Source organism: Dermacentor silvarum, chromosome 2 (assembly GCF_013339745.2).
Source record: "Dermacentor silvarum isolate Dsil-2018 chromosome 2, BIME_Dsil_1.4, whole genome shotgun sequence".
Classification (NCBI taxonomy): domain Eukaryota; kingdom Metazoa; phylum Arthropoda; class Arachnida; order Ixodida; family Ixodidae; genus Dermacentor; species Dermacentor silvarum.
The window spans coordinates 172,904,513-172,921,766 of NC_051155.1; the positions used below are offsets into that span (position 1 = coordinate 172,904,513).

The 17,254-nt window shown below is 45.3% G+C and overlaps 1 protein-coding gene across 11 annotated transcripts in view; it reads left to right on the forward strand.

Annotated features, from left to right (window-relative positions):
* LOC119440557 (sterol regulatory element-binding protein cleavage-activating protein) overlaps positions 1-17,254 on the forward strand; it is a 134,213-nt gene that overhangs the window by 59,043 nt on the left and 57,916 nt on the right. The window contains exons 20-27 of one of the 11 annotated variants that reach the window (XM_049661916.1): positions 2,403-2,633; positions 3,125-3,374; positions 4,497-4,582; positions 5,206-5,291; positions 6,288-6,418; positions 8,092-8,172; positions 10,142-10,354; positions 16,909-16,971. The exons of 3 other annotated variants lie outside the window; for them this stretch is intronic. In XM_049661916.1, coding sequence (XP_049517873.1) covers positions 2,403-2,633; positions 3,125-3,374; positions 4,497-4,582; positions 5,206-5,291; positions 6,288-6,418; positions 8,092-8,172; positions 10,142-10,354; positions 16,909-16,971 — 1,141 coding nt within the window. The remainder of the gene's footprint in view (positions 1-2,402; positions 2,634-3,124; positions 3,375-4,496; positions 4,583-5,205; positions 5,292-6,287; positions 6,419-8,091; positions 8,173-10,141; positions 10,355-16,908; positions 16,972-17,254) is intronic. 7 more of the 11 variants (XM_049661914.1, XM_049661911.1, XM_049661913.1 and 4 more) reach the window with 7 other exon arrangements.

Here is a 17,254-nt window from a genome sequence, read left to right on the forward strand (position 1 = left end):
AGCTAGCAAATACAGATCTCAAAGGCCATGCTTTTGCTGGCGGAAACCGAAAATACGTCATAAGTGTCGCCCCCGGCACTTTGGGCGGCCAATGCCATCGTTAAGCCAGCAAGCCAAGCTGACATGAAAAGTCAAAATGGCTGCTCAGGGCGGCGCGGAGTGGCAGTTCGCAACGTATGATGCGGGAACGGTCCCACAGCTGCGACGCAACAGCGGGGTTACCAATGCATTGGGTTCTATGGGAGCTGTGCCGGGACCAGCCGAAAACGACATAACAGCGGGGAAAATGCAGCACCCGGGAACGTAACAGCGGGGTTATACTGTATTCTGGTGTTGCCCACCAGCTCGATTTCGTTTCGGTTTTCCATCACCGTCTTATAATGACAAAGCATGTCTTTCTCGAGCCGCTCAGGCTCTCCACTGCCTCGAAGCCCGTCGGAGTCTCATGTTGCAGTCATTCTTGCCGAGTAGGCATGTCAAAACTTACCACCAAAATGCTCCAGCCCGAAGGAGCTGCTCACTATAGGCCTAATTTGATCATCACTAATGTGAACTTGCTGAAGCCACAACGCATGTCAGGCTGCTTGGACCACACCAGATTGGCACGCATTGGTGTCTCCTGCTGTAACAATTCGCACACCGTTTCGCATTATATAAATGCCAACTACAGTGGAGTCTGCCGTATTTTTTAGTGACTTCAGAGCTTACGTCCTACCCAGTTGGTACGTTTTTCTAGCATTTTTTCCCTAAATGTATGAACAAAGTTATACTGTATGTGTTTGTACCGTAGATACTACAGCCACCTCGATGGGCCGCCACGAGCTGTCTCACCGCCGAGGTGTTCAATGTTTGGGCGGGGCCAGCAGGGCGTTGCTCCCTTACACCTCCTTGCCAAGTCCTCTGTGTAACTTCCACTGCACTGGTGGAAATGAAGTGAGAAAGAAAGCCACTCATTGGTCCTATAACTATGTCTAACTTCGCTTGTACTTGAAGGATTCAAAAAATCTTTGTCGGCAGGAGTTTTGTGAGGCGACGTAACTTGTCCTCTGGTCCCGGCAGGCATATGCATTACTTAATGCAATCAAACTTTAATTAATTTGGACGTATTTGTCCACACATCGAATAATTCGGACAACTTTCTGAGCTCGGCGAGCGCTGAGAGCCACAAATGGGCGAGGCAAAAGAGCAACGGCACTAGCTAGCGTCTAATCGAAACAAAGCGGCAGAGTCCACATCGCTATAATTATCAGTGGAAACCATATGAGAATGTCAGCAACATCAGAGCGCTTCGTGCCTGTTGATGCCTTTAAAGCCTTTATCGTTGCATTTACTGCTGCAGCTAACACTGCGTTCATTGCGTGTCTGCAACTGCGTAGTCATCATCCATGATCGTGTCAATACCGACTGCGGTTTCATACACAGCGGTTGTGGCAAACAGTAGTTTCGTTTTGACTCTGTGCAGACATCGGCCGCATGCCTTCAAAACTGCGTAGTCGCCATCCATGATCTCGTTGATGGCGACTGCTGTTTTGTCCTCAGTTGTTGCAGCAAACAGTAGTTTCGTATTGACTCGGAGCGTGTATCAGCCCCATGCCTTGAGAACGACAAGGTTGCCATCCATGATCACATCGAAAGCGGCCACGGTTTCATCCACAGCGGTTGCGGCAGACAGTTGTTTTGTTTTGACTCGGTGCAAAGCTGTCGAGGATGAAAAGCACTGACTACATGGCAATAAATGGCAGGTCTGTTAGTTACCAGCTCACTTGCGAAAAAATAATCAGGACGTGCACGGATAGTGAAAAACGTGTCTCAGGTGAAGGCACGCTCTGCGGCTGCACTGCGAAAAGTCGCGAGACCTTCGCTGCTGCGAGAGCCAATCAGTCACGAGATGATGAGAAATGCAGCATCTGCACTGCTTTTGTGCAAACTAGAAACAGATTTGCTCATTCATTCAGTAAAGTAAAAGCTAGTTGATTTATTAAGAATTTGTTTATTGTTTTATTGATACCCTCAATAATTCGACATTCGGTTGATTCGGACATTTTTGTCGATACCGTGAAATCTGATTTAAAGAGGTTTTGCTGTTATTAGTTAGACAAGTGTTTTCATGGCCCCTTTATATCCCCATAGGTGAAGAAGTGTTGCATGGTGTAAGGAGGATGTAATGGCACTCTTTTGGCATTTGCATGCCACCGCATGTGGTAGTCGCTGCAAGTTTTTAATAAGTGCTGTTGCACACACCTATTGAATATTGCTAACGAGGTTCGGAGACCTTTTCTGTAAGCTACATGTGCTTTTTCCCACCTCCTGGCAACAAGAACTTGTAGGGCACTGTGATATAAAGAGAAGTTAACGTCTCATTTAGATGTTCTTATGCGCTCTTCATACTCTGTCCATTGCAGAAGCAGACTGAGAAGACCAAAACAAGAGAACTATACCCTGCGTGCAAGTGGCAGCTTCTCTTCGGATTCTACTTACGGTTCGTCGCCTACAGATTCTTGCGATTTCGGCCTCGGCAGCCAGGTTGGCAAGGAGCACACACCTGAATTTTTTGTGGGACAGAGCAGCCCAGCTGGCCTCTCCCCTGGCGTTGCACCCGAGGAGATTCGCAGTAAAGGATATGACTTCTCAAGGCAAGTGATGGCATGGCATGCTTGTGCTGCACATACTGCCAAGTGCACCATCTTTATTTTTGCAGCGTTCCTGGCTTGGTGCAAAATCTACCTGAAATATCAGATTGTTTACTCATTAAAGTGGCTTTCGTTGTCTTCTGAGACTTTATTAATAACTGCTGATTCAACTCACATGTGTGATGATCACTGAACTGCAAGTCTGCGATAACAGGAAAGAAACAGATAGCTTGACTGTAACCCTTAGGGTGATCTTATATGGGGCAACAAAGGGCTATGAATAGCGATATCTATGAATAACGATGTCTATGAATAGCGTGTTACTGGCATTTCTGTCTGTCTTTCTTAACCAACAAAAGTTGTTGAGGTACACATTCATATCATGTATCTAACACTTACTGTTGCTTTGGTGTAAGAGGATTTCAACAATGTGAATGTTGTACATAAGAATTAGCCGCTGACAATAAGCTCTTTCACTGTGCCTGTGGTTGCAGGTTTGTTACACCATACTTGCAAATGCCTTCATCACCTCGAGAAGCTGACGACCGGGAGTTCGCAATGCATCAAATAAGGGAGTTGCCGGGTGCCGGTGACGAACCATCTGTGGTTACGGCAGCTGGAGGTGATGTGCCGGGCAGGGGGTCCAACTCCACAGCAGCAACGAATGTGGAGTTCCAACCCATCTGGTGCATGGGATGCTACAGCCACTGGCTTGTCATTGGGTGCCAGAATGGCCGCATTGAGGTCAGAGCATTGGTCATGCATGCCCCCTTGCTAGTTACAAACATTTGGGCCAAGTTCACATACCATTTGACATAATTTGGCTGGTATCTCAAAGCGTCCATGTGCAGTGTGTTGATTCAAACCTATTGATTGCACTGGTTGCAAAGTACAGTCGGAGCCACTTATAACGATCCCAGATATAACCCAGATAGATTCCAGATCCCGAATTATGGGCTACAGTCACCACATCTCACTACATTTACAATTTTTCGACCCTGCTTATTGAAACTGCCTCCAGATATAATGATCATCTTAAAAAGCGCCGTACTGTTACAATGAGCACGTCAAACCCATTCGTGTTAAACGGAGGACGCTCACAAAGTTCCGAAGCACGGAAGCACGACTGAACTGGGTACGCAGCAGCATGCATTCCACTCCAGTCCAACTGCGATAAATATATGACCGTTTAGATGAGCGAGTGCCACGCACGAATTTCTGAAGCCATAAGAAAAGTCAGTTGCTTTCAACTACATTCAAACCTCGTTAATACGAAGTCGGCCGGGAACGACATGTAGGTATGCACTAAACGATGTACGAATTAACCGCCAATGCCAGTTTAGCGGCTGCTTACCGGCCGGTAAAGAACTACAGTTAAACCTGGATATAACGAAATTGACAAATTCCCCAAAAACGTCGTTATAAAAAGGATTTCATTATATGCAGGTTCGGTACGAAAATTCGAAAAAGAAACGCTTACCGTATTCACTTGATTCAAACGCGCCCCCGATTGTGACGCGCAGACAGCTATGCGCTATACAACTATACAAATTCAGCAATGCAAATTACATAGGCACACTTGTGTGTCGGACCTTGACTCTCCGGCTGGGAGCGTCGCTCCCTTGCGAAGGGCGTGCGGCGTGTGGTTTGAAACTCCAGCTGTTTTCGCGGCGTGCAGCAATATTAATACTTTGCAGACGCGATCCTCAGCACGCATTGTATACCCTGCGCATATCTGTTTAAAATGACCAAACCTGGTGAGGAGCCCTTCAAAGTGCACTCAAGCCTTGCTAAAGGCAAGAGTTTTTGTTTCTGTGCTTTAACATCCTATAGGCTTATTTTGTTGTCTCTTTTTCTTTTCAATAGCTCTGGCACATGCCTACAGGTCGCCTCTGTGGCGTGTACACAGACAACACAGATGGAGTAACTGCAGTTACAGTCTCTGGTCACAGGTAAGATGGCTTTTACATTTTTTTATTATCTTTCCTTTACTCTTATAATTTGTAAGGATGTTAAGTTCCACGTGAGAATGTTGCCTAAAGATGACAACAGCTTGGTTACTTGCCTATTTACTTCCTTAAATGTTTTGTATCAGAAGGCACCACTATTGTCGTTAAGCGTTGCTTGTGAGCCAGTGCGCAAATAGGTATGTAATTCTGTAAGGACACTGGCTCGGCACACAAGACTTTTTTGTCTTTACTTTTTGCTTACATCATGTGAAGTTTTACACATTTATACATATAGATTAGCATGAAAATAATGTGGTCAAGAATTGTTTGTTGAGATTTTTCGTTGACAATAGCTTGGATAGGACCACTCCTGTCAGCAGCATTATGCCAAGAAATTTGCATTCAAATTTGGTAGGTGAGGTTTCATATTTATAAGCTGCTTTTGATAAGTTTCATGAAACCCAGAGAGCTGTTGACAGTACACAAGGCTTTCATGGAACCATGTCTGGGAACCACAGTACTGCATCATCATAAAGAGCGGTTTGCTTCTGTAGGAAACTTGTTTGTTTACCGTATGTGCTCCATTCCTTGGTTTTGACCAGGCAAATTGTGGCTTACATTTGCAGAATCATCACATCAAGAATAAGCGGCATTCTGGAGTGCTGGCACCTTGAAATGTATTGTGACCGGCGATCATCTGATGTGGGCGGGGGTAAGACTTGTTTTATTTTTATTGTCTTGTAAAACGTGGTACACTAATCCCAACGAGATTTTGAAGCATGCCTTGATTGAGTTGGTAGTATGGGTTGTTTGAATTGACTCATCTGCATTACTAACCTGGCAGACAGCAGACATGCGAGTGTGGTATTAGAAATTTCACATACTGTTTCAATTGTACGCTTTTAAATCAACAGATATTCAATTAAAGCATTTGATACTCGATTTCTTCGATTTCGAATTTGTGGGGCTTTTATGATTATTAGTGCTTGCCTGCCACAGAAAAGAGCAGATGTAAATGGTTCAAAGGCTGTTTGAAGTGCCTATCATAAGCCAGCCAAGAACTCTGGTGACTATATTCACTTTTGCTTGTTTACAAACTGCCAAGATGCGCAGACTTGCACATATTCAATGTATTGTACATTTATTGAGCAGCATTGCTTGTATTTAATAAAATAAATAGGACTTTCTCTTGCTGCACATTCTAGGGTTACTTTTTCAACTTTTAGAAGAAGCATAAAAGTGTTAATAATTGATCTGGTGTTCGTAACTGGTATTTCTTCGAACACCATTATGGGAAAGGAGTGAGAATAGGCACCCTTGTTAAAGGCCATATTTGGAATTGAGGGCACTTATGTGCAAGCATCTGGGTAATCTTTCCCTTCACTTGTCACAAAAGCATGCAAGATGTCACATTGCTTTAAAGGCTACTCTCTGTCAGCACAGGTTCCGGAAAGCTGGTTGGTTCATTAATAGCAGCATTACCTCAGTATTTGAAAACTCAGATACTGTGAGTTTTCAAATACTCACAGTATTTGAAAACGAGTTTAGTGTTTTATGCGAGTGGTTAATTTTACACGTAATGAGTACTGTCAGCACAAATGAGAAAATTAGATCATGGGAGCAATGTAGCTTCAGAATTTTGCATCGTGACTCCTTAAGGACAACTCATAGAATTCTATATCTGTGAACACATTAATTTTCTCTGCAGTTTGGGAGAGTGGAGATCTGCAAGCCAAGCTGGTGTGGGTGAACAGTGTGCGTGCCCACACTCAGCCCATTTCAGTCGTCTGTGTTGAAGGAGGACAGATAGTCACTGGCAGCCTGGATCGCCTGCTTAAGGTTGGCAATTTTCAAGCATCTATTTATTTTTACAGCGTGCCTAGTGGTGTGTGTATGCATTGTTTTTAACTAGGAGTGGGCAAATACTGAATAGTAGATTTCGAATCGAATATCTAATTGAATCAAGAAAAAAAAAAAACGCCAAATACAGTCGAGTCCCGCTACAACGAAATTCACGGGACACGCGAAAAATTTCGTTGTGGCGGAACTTCGTTGACGCGAAATTGGTATGTATATATGTACGCCAAATGGCAAAGCCACAAACGAAACCGAAACCATCGTCCGGGAAATCTTTGCGATGGCGTGGGGGCAAAGGTTTAGGACGTACCGAAGGCCGTCGATAAAGTGTCGACTTCACGAAAGAATGCAGGTATAGTGCAGACCAGATACCTGATATAGTCTGTCGTTCTCACTCCGTCATCATTTCTTTGTCGTCTTTCGTTCTTTACATGCTATCTTCGTCCCTTCATTATTGTCATGCCATTTTCATTTTGTCATCTTTACATCGCCGTGCAGTCGTCACCTTGTCGTAATCATGCAGTTGACATGGTTTCAATGTCATGCTGCTGTCCTAATTCCGTAGTGGTCATGCCGCGGTCCTCAGGCCTTCGTTCTTAGATTGACATCATTCTGTTGCCGTCACTGTCCTCCTCACTCCTATAGTGGTTCTATCGTCATCGTTCTGCTGTCATCATTCCGTTGGGGTCATGCCATGGTCCTAAGGCTTACATGGTTACATTGACATTATACCGTCACTTTTGTCGCCACTCCCGTCGTGGTTCTGTCATCATGGTTCTGTCGTCATCAATTTGTCATCATCACTCACTTTGTTATCATTCTGTTCCATTGTCTCGTCACTCCTTCACCATCATTCCTTCTTATGCAGTCGTGACGCCTTTGTAATCATGTAGTCGTCGGCATGTCGTCATTATCATGCAGCTGTGGTCACTTCATAGTCCCATGCAGAGTTTGTCAGACGGTTGTGGCTCCATTGGGATCATACCATCGTCATTATAGTGTTGCTATACGAGTGCCGTCAATACCCACTACCCATTATCAGAGGCAAAAAGTAAAGAAGTCGGCAACAGAGAGGTACAAAAGAAGAGACCAACATAACCCATCCCCGTAGTGGGTCCGTTCAATTAAAGTGCATTTCTGTCACCCTTAAATAAATCAACACTCCTTTTATTTGCACATTTTATTAACACATTTTAAATTCACACATTTTATTTGCATAAATTAACACTCCTAACACAAATTTGTAGCACTTCTTAGGGGCAGCCATCTTTTGCCAGCGACTGTGAGAACTGACAGAAAGAGTGAAAGAACAACCGCAGCCTGTTCTTATCTCATTCTCGCCATTGCTTTGTCGTTAACTACCTCATCAAATTGGCCGCCCAGTGCGGGCTGCGCCGACGGTTGGCAACTGGTGTCAAGATTAAGTGTGCTTGCTCTAAAGTGGTGTGTTAGAGTAACAGAATCTGGTCTATAGAAAACATTCCAGCCGCCATTTTGGCTTGTGGTATGCATGCAAACTAAAGTAAAATGTCATTGTCTCATAAGGCATTCATTTTTTTTTTGCCTTCATATATATTGATAGTAATAACAATGTTGAATTGTCTATATTAACGTGGTCTGTTTTTTTTTTTTTTTTTTGTGCACGTTTTACGCAGGTGTTTCGCTGCGACACAGCCATGTGTGTGTACACACTCCATGGTCATTCTGGAGGCATTTCTGCCATCCACGTTGAAAAGGTGAAGTTTTCTCATGCAAAGTTTGCTCTTTCTTTTGTGCTTCCACATCGGCACAATGGTCCACAATGGTCCAATTACGAGAAAATACTTTGAAATCGTAACGTTACACTGACATACCGGTTCTAGGGTTCCAACACAAAATTTGAAAAAATTGAACTTCTACCTTAATGTTCTCTTATAATAATGAACTTATTACCTCAAATATAACGAATATATAGTTTTGAAAGAAAACTTTATCTGCCTGAATTGAATGAGTGTTTCTCTTTAGTGTCTCTTTAACCCTTTAAGACCGCAATTGTGTATGCCAAGAAAGTGCATCAACAGCAATAGCATTGATGAAAGTAACGATACTTAAAATGTGTTGCATATATCTTGAAACTGTTCTGATTGGAATCGTGTTGCAAGTTTCAATAACAGTTTCAAAATGTTTTAGTAAATTAAGTGGGAAGGTAGACGGTTGTGTGTACTTGCTCGGTGCAAGTATGCAGTGGTGGTCTAACTGCGCCATTTGCGCCATTTTGCTGCAATTCTATTTGTCTGCGACTTGCTGCGCCCACTGAAGTGCAACTAGTGCTAAGTGCGCCAAAGCGCCACCTTTGCCTTGGGCACTACGCAGACATCGCAGTAGCGTGGCCGATCCCTCCGTTTGTGGACAGACCCGCAGCTAAGCATTCCGAGCATCGGCGATGCGGACTTCGCGACCAAGCTTCGTGCATGGAAACCTCAATCAGGCACGCAGTTAAGCCTTTCAGCACTCGATGTTTCGGAATTCGCGACTAAGCACATCAAGCGTTGACTCCTTGGGCCCGCGGCTAGGCATTTCACGCATCGGCACTTGGGACTGCTCGACTAAGCACATTGAGCGTTGACTCCTCGGGCCCGCAGCTAGTTATTTCGCGCGTCGGCACTTGGGACTGCGCAGCTAAGCACATCAAGCATCGACTCCTCGGGCACGCGGCTAGACATTTCGTGCATCGGCACTTGTGACTGCGCGACTAAGCACATCGAGCGTCGACTCCTCGGGCCCGTGGCTAGGCATTTCGTGCGTCGGCACTTGGGACTGCGCGACTAAGCACATTGAGCATCGACTCCTCGGGCCCGTGGCTAGGCATTGTTGTTGCAAAAAATTGTTTTTCTGCATTTCTACTCGCTTTTGTATTTTGTCTGATTGCATAAAACTATTCTTAGTAGTCCACAAGTGCTATTTAAATAGGCAAATAAAGCTAAATGGCTGCGTCAGTCTGTCTTTCTTGTGTCCATTTGCTCTAAAGAAGTACCTAACAATTGTGTAGTAGTAATAAGCTGCACCAAATGTCATGCACTTGCTTTTCTCCTGCTCCAACTGATCCAAAACGCAAAATTTTGTGCTACAGAATTGCTACAAAATGCTTATGTGGCTGCTCCTAAATTGCTACAAAACAGCTTTTTTCCTGCTACCGAAATTGCTCCAATTCTTAAACTGACTGGACCACCACTGAGTATGTTGCTGTGTAGGAATGGGTGTACTGCTTTCAGTGTTTTTGACAGTGTGTTGTGTCAGCCATAATTTCAAGTGCCTGGATGGATGCTTTTCAAGTCTGCAGGACATGAAATAGTTGATGTTCTCATATGTAATGTTCCTGTAGTGAGTTTTCGCATGGAGTCCACATTCTGTAAACTTGACAAAACTCACTAAAGAATTGAAAATTCTTAATCTATTCTGCAGCTGTATGCTTTTTTATGATTCTGAATATGCAAGAAATACGGTGGAAGTAAGTTTTCATTCAGTTAGCAGAATTCATTTGCGTTTCAAAGGGTTAAGAAATTTGACAAGTCCCCTTGTAGAAACGTTGGGTCCAGTGACGTTCCTTGTTCGATCAGTGTTGATCGCTTCAAACCCCCATCTTCCTGTGAACTTTTGTCTTGTTTGAATTTCTGAAATAGCAGTATGCTTCATGTTGCGTGGCATCTCTTGTTCTTGTATATGCAGCCCGGTGCCTCGACAGCAGTGAGTGGCTGCCAGGATGGCCTGGTGTGCGTGTGGGACCTGATGACCGGCACGTGTGCCTACAGCCTGACAGCACATCGAGGCGCCGTCCTGTCGCTGCGCACCACTGGTCTCTACCTGCTCAGCCTGGGAGTGGACTCGCGCCTCCGAATCTGGGAAAAGAGCCAGGGACACCTGCTGCACACGCTTTACCAGGTGAGATTCACTGTCATTGTTCAGCCAAGAGACACAAGAGGGTGTTTTTTTTTTTAGTGCTGAAACGGTTAAAAACTGAGGATGACACACGACAATGGAGGACATGTACAGACAAAACGGCTCTTTCAGTTGACTCTATTTTTGAAGAAATGACATTTATATAATCAAGTTAGGAGGACACTGAAGAAAGGGGAACAACGTTGCATGAAAAAGGAAAAGAATATTTGTCTGCATAGTCCTCAAGTTTCTACTTTTACAGCTCTAAAAACAAATTCGCATAGAATCATTGTTGAAAGAATGCTTAATTAAAAGGAGCCCCAGAACACTTTCTGAACATGATGAATATGTGCGTCTATTTGTTAGGCACACGTATCTCCAGATGTGGCAACTGAAGCAGTGCCTCCAGCAGGACCAAAATTGTGACATCTTGCGAATAATAATGTGTGTGGTTGCCCACCATCGGGGCCAATTTAGGAAAGACACGGTACCATCGTGGTAAATCAAGAAAGGCTAGAAAGAGTTCAGCTGTGGCTTTGCTTCTTTGGTCTGGGCTTCAAGGCTGGTACATTTGCATAGGTGGTGGTGCCGTCCAGTCGCAGAAAACATCACTGTGCTGTGACCTCCAAGATAAGTGGCACAGCGAACCCATTTCGGAACACATGCCAATGCTTAAGCTAAGCATAATGATTGGTGGAGCAACAACTGGTGTGCTGGCGTAGTGGTTTTTCCGTTGTGCTGTTAATAAGCCCAAGGGCGTAGGATCAGATCCCTGTCCACAGTGGCTGCATTTCAATGGAGTGAAATGCGAAAATGCCCGTTTAACATGTATTGGGTGCACGTTAAAGAACCCCAGGTGGTCAGAATTAATCCGGAGTCCCCCACTATGGCTTACCTCATAATCATATCCTGGTGTGGATAAGTGAAACCCCAGAATGTTTTTTTTTTTTTTCCGGTGGAACAACGCAAGCATTATTCCACATCAGAACAATAACCAATCTGCATACCGTATTTACTCGAATCTAGGTCTACTCCGATTCTAAGCTGAACCCCCAAAAAGTTCGAAGTCAGAAAAAAAAAAAATCTTACCTCGAATGTAGGCCGAACGAAAAAGCGAGAACAGCATTCGCAAAATAAAACAGCATTTATTAAATTTGAACATGCAGAGCTCATTCTATGTCACCATCGCTGCTAGCCTCGTCGCTATCTTCCTTACTGCTGACATCTTTAAACAGTGCTCTATATTCAGTACCATCAAGCGCATCAGAGATGCTGCATTTTCGGAAGGAGCGCACGATCAATGTTCCTGGGTAAATGTCATTCTCGTTGCGGCGCACGCAAAAAGCATCTCCCGTGGCCCCCTCCAACGACAGACCGATGCCGTAGTTCCGCCCGGCTTGAACGGCTTGAACGGCTTGAACGATGCTTCTACGGCTAGTATTTACTCGATTCTCACGCTAACCTCAATTGTAACGCGCACCCGTTTTCTGTGAGGAAAAAAAAACACCACATATCCACGGGGTGAATGATGATGAGTGGGTGAAGCTCCGGAGGGAATCATCGGTAAACCGTGAATGTTCCGTGTAATTCGCCCAGTCTCGCCGCACTAAATCGAATGATTGACTTCCACCAATGACACGCGCCATATGTGACGTCATTCCTATTTTATAACAGCGCCCTTCATTATAATTGCACCATCTCCCGCTTAAGGAGACGCTAGCACAAACACGTTAGAAACGTGCAGTACTCTCTAGTAAGGGGGAGAGGCCACAGCGTCTTACGCAGCCGTTTACACATGCCGGAACGTGCACCGCGTTTGCCGACGCCATCACATGACTGCTGAGAGAGTATAACCCCGGTATTCATAAATGCTCCTCGACTTGAACTTGACTTGCCACCGCCTTCAACGCGTTTCGAACACGCTGCCCAAGGCAGTGGCAAGTCAAGTTCAGCCACCGCCTTCAACGCATTTCGAATGCGCTGCCCAAGGCGGTGGCAAGTCAAGTTCAAGTCGAGGAGCGTTTATGAATACGGGGGTAAGGCGGAGAGGCCACAACGTCTTACACCAGCTTCTTACACGGGCCGTAACGCGCTAGCACAAACGCGTTAGAAACGCGCAGTCTTTCGTTAATGTTGGGTATTTATTTTCATCGTGGTGCGTGTGTCCATGTGCGCTTCATGGCGTAGTGGCTAGCGCCGCGCGTTCGGAAGCGAGGGGTCCCTGGTTCGATTCCGCGCTACGGACACAACTTTGGGAATTTTTTTTTTTTTTCATAAACGTAGACGTGGTTACCTACTACGACGACGCCGACTACTACTACTACTACTACTACTACTACCACTACTACTACTACTACTACTACTACTACATACTACAGAGGAGGGACAGACCCACACCCTAAGGAGCTTCGCCCCTAAAAAAGTCCTTTACAGTACCGCGCACCTGATGCTTTCAAACAGAAATACAACTTTCTGTCATTTGTAAAAATAGATTTCCTCCCGATGCACTGAAGTTGCGATGAATAAAAAAAGGCGCAGTTTCACCTGAAAAGCGATGCATCGAATGCGATAGCAAATTAGTAGACCGCTATTAACAAGCACGGTGTCACGTGCGCACAAGCAAACATGAACACATCTCGCTCGTTGACCGCGGAAACGAACTGTCAGAACGCTGGAGACGGAGCGCACCTTCGTGCTAGCATGCGTCTCGCTTCAACGCAGCGAAAACACGGCGCGCGGCGGACTTTACCCGTCGCAGATTGCTTTCAAGATAGGGCCAAGGCGATCGTATCGCCGTAGTGCATCGTCGCAGATTACGTCCTGCTTCGGTCCACTGAAACTGTTCCGCATTGCTTTGCTGGCGAAAATCCTCTCCTTCTGTTTGCGCCAGTCCTGCTCGCAAGTTTCGGATTCTCTGAACGCCCGTAATGCGGCCCGAATTCCGTCCGTCTTCGCACAGATGATCACTTTCCTTTTAAATGCGGCATCATGATGAACTCGGTACTTCATGCTGATAGAGCAGACGCTGAGAATGTGAAGACAGACTGTCGACTTTTGCCTAAGCATGTGTACTGCAGCACACGGAGGAAGCTTCCGCATGCTACGGTAGCTAGGCACGACGCGCGTGCGAGGCAGCCTTTCTGAAATGCCGACGCAGATTTAGGGTCGTGTTGAAAGTGCCCATTAGATTCGAGTAAATACAGTATTCGTTTAGAAAGCAGCACTATAGTGGCATCGCCCATTTGGTGTCATTACGATAACGCCACACCGCGCGCCGATGCTGCACCATACCGATACAACCGATACGGCGCAGGCCAAAATGGCAACGTCGCTCGTGTACTTCAGTTGGCTACTGGCGCGGCTAGTAGCGGCTGCGATATTAACTCAGATGGCGCTAACTATGCACCGTATTTATCAGTTTCAGTTAAAAACTGGCACGTTTTTTTTAAATCCTTGAATCTAAGCCGACCCTAGAGTTTCGTATGTGATTATTTGAAAAAAACTATCGGCCTAGATTCGAATAAATACGGTAGAGACGACTGGAAAGAGGGGAATGCTACAAAAGCTTGATTCCATCCATAAGAGGTGCATTCAGAAGCATTTAGTTGGAAAAGATTTGTGAGGTGATTTATTGTAGGCTTTTTATTACCAGGTACATTTCACACCATAAAGGGAACCTGCAAAACACTTATGAGGGGTGCAGAATATGTTTAGCCTTATAGAGCACCTCCTCAGTAATCTTATTCAACAATAAGTCTGGTTAAGGGGGGACATGGGTTGTGGAGATTATGTCCTGCATCTTAAGGCCAATTCTGATGAAAATAATCAGGCTTGCTTAGTTTTTCGTGCCGATTTCAAATATGCAATAATTTTTCTTGTAGGTCCATTTGTTCAGAAGATACACAAATCTGTCGCTCTATTGTTTCAGGAGACAATGGAAAAAAAACTGCTCAATAGAAAGTGAATATTATTTCATAGCTAGATACTATAATATGCAATAAATGCAATGCTGCAAAAAAGTTTTCAAATTAAATAATAATTAGCCATTTTGCAGGTGATCAAATTTATTTCCTTGTCCTATGGCTACCACAACAAAAGAAAATTAATAAAATAAAAATATACATGTGCAGAAATTTGAAATTCTGCTCTCAGCACTTTGTAATATGCAGATTAGGCTTTCTGCTAAGGAAAGAATTATTGCTCTAGCTGTTCTAGATCATGAGATATCACTCCGACAATCTGGTGAAGTCACCCAAAAACAAGTTTTGAGAAAAGTGAGAAAACATGCAAAACCTTTTTATTTGCAAATTTACAGCTGAACAGCTCAGTAGGCACCAGACATGTAGTCCTGCTGACTTCCAGCCCCTGTGTGCCGCTTTTTCGGGGACTGGCGCAAGTTTTCTGTTGCTTTGCCCACGTTCAGTTCGGCGTAAAGTTCGCGAATCCACCGCGCGCAGTCGCTCGTCAGATTACGTGCCGCGCGATCGGCCGCGGGCGTCAGCTTCGCCTTCACGTAGCTCTGCCACGTTTTCGTGTGAAGAGCCCGACGGCTGATGTCCATCAACGAGAAAATGTCATTGAACGCGGTCTGTCGGTTGCACGTTGCCTGCATGGCACGCGTAGCCAAAACGTTCACAGCAAAGGAGTTCACTCGCTCGGCACTATGAACGCGTGGCGAGCTCCACACCGACGTAGTCTCTCCACAGTTTGCGCACATAAAACGCAGCTTCACAGCGAGTCCGTATTCCCGCTCGTCTCGGATGATTTCGAAATAACCACTGCAGTTTTTAAACGTTAATAAAGTGTTCACTGCACTCAAATCCACAATCGTAAACGTAGTCCCATCAGCCGGGCGAAGTGCATCGTCGGTACTGTCACCCACGAACTCGCGTTTCCTCTCCGTCGCTGGAGCGGAAGATAACGCTGATAGATTCGCTTGGCTTTCGCCGCTTCCTCCTTCTGCTCGGAGGGTTGCCGGTAGATCGTATCTTGCCGCGAGTGAAGGTCGAAGGCTTGGCGGCAGACGGACTCTGAATCGCAGCGGCTGCTGCGGTCGTTAGGCCTACCGTTGCTGCATCGACGATTTGGGCATCAAACGCCGAGGTTGTGGCGTCCTGGTCGTTTTGCGGCGTCGAGCAGCGCACTTTGCAGTTTTCGATGAGCGTCCGTCGCACTTTTTTAGCACCAAACTTGTGCCGCGTGCAAAAGTTGCGCACCGTTTTCGACAACACGGCACGCTTTCTTGCTGACACTGGGGCAAGATGGCGCGTCTCCAAGCGCGCAGCAGACGATGGCCATGCCGTTCCGCCAATTGGGAGGCAAGCTCAAGTCGCGTGCGCCAAGTGCCGAATAGGAGAGCGTTTTAGTACCTTCTTTTGGCGCGTAGTTTTTAAGTGGCCAATAGCTGAATGGGGCCCGTTCTGGCGGGAATTTGAAGGCAAAAAGCGGCTCTTTCAAATGAGACCAAGATGTCCGCGCTAGCACACGTGGAAGAGCAGGCGCGCGTTTCGGAAAATGTGCCGTTTCAGCGTCAGTTTAGCCTGAATTCAGCTAGTACATGTCGTATAAGGCATCATTGCGGCTAAAATATTGACATTATCGGTATGAAATTAACAATATAGGTGCAATAATAGCTGTACATTCCAACAATGCAATTTAAAAAAATCGAGTTTTTTCGCGATTTTTGGTCGCCACAACCCGTGTCCCCCCTTAAAGGGAAAGGTGGGCGAGTCGGTAAGCACAATGGGTAACAGCATGAAAAAAAAAAAAACGACGGGGTGAAAGAATGAAGGACATGGGGGGTTTTTTTCGTGCTGTTACATTATGAATAAGTCTGGGTGTGCTTGTTACTAAGAAATTTCAGCAATCAAATGCTACAGCTGCCACGCCCTCATGGCCTTCCTTTTCTTGTTCCTGCAGCACTCAGGGTGTGCACTGCAGCCCCGCAGAACAAGGCCGACTATGCTGTGCCCATTATCATGCCTAGCTTCTATGTGACATGACCTCAAAGGTTTAGCATCAAGTTGCACATCTTGGAAGCCATAGTAGCGTGCAGTGGTATCGTTTTCTGTCACCAGATGATGCCACGTCCCATCAGTGATTGGATTCATCAGCATCCTCACCAAATTGCCATCAGTTTGTCTTTGGAAAACCTGCCTGCTAGCTCCAGGTGGCCTTTTCCCAGATCCTCGAAAAGATATGGAAGCAGAAAAAAAGGAACAGTAAAGGTACGTGTGGGAGTGCAGGGCAAAGATGGGACACAGCAAGAGCAACACGAAAACACGCTGGTCTGTTGTTTCTTGCTTTGGCTTGCCTTTGCACTGTTCACAAACACACAGTTATGCACGAACCAGCCTAATGCATACCATTCTAATAGTGAAGCATTTATCATGTCATGTTTCCATATAAGCGTTGACGCTGTTGTGTGCATAACTTTGTCATTAATGGGGTTGCTTGAAGAGTAACGCAAACTGTAAAAAAACCAGAGATGTAGCTTGCAATGATTGTATGTAGCACTGCACATGGTGATAATTTGCTTTCTTTTTCTCTTCCCACAGGCAAACACGCTGTGCAACACAATGGCGCTTCTGTCAGAGACCATTGTTATCACAGCTAAAGAAGTAAGTGCAAAAATACAGCGCCTGCAGAAACTGGACTGTACAGGCATAAATATATTATGTTAGCTTGACTCTTTATTGCTTAAAGAAACACTAAAGACTCTTCTTACTATGTTCAAAAAGTGTTTCAGGGCCCCTTTGAGTTAGTATAGATGTAGAGGAGCCTCCGTTTTGATGTTTGATTGGAAATTTGACGTTTGAAATACGAGCGGAAGCATCATGAAAGCTAGGAAAAATAGCCACTTATGATACCGGAACTGAAAAATAACTCCGCTTTACCGCTTGC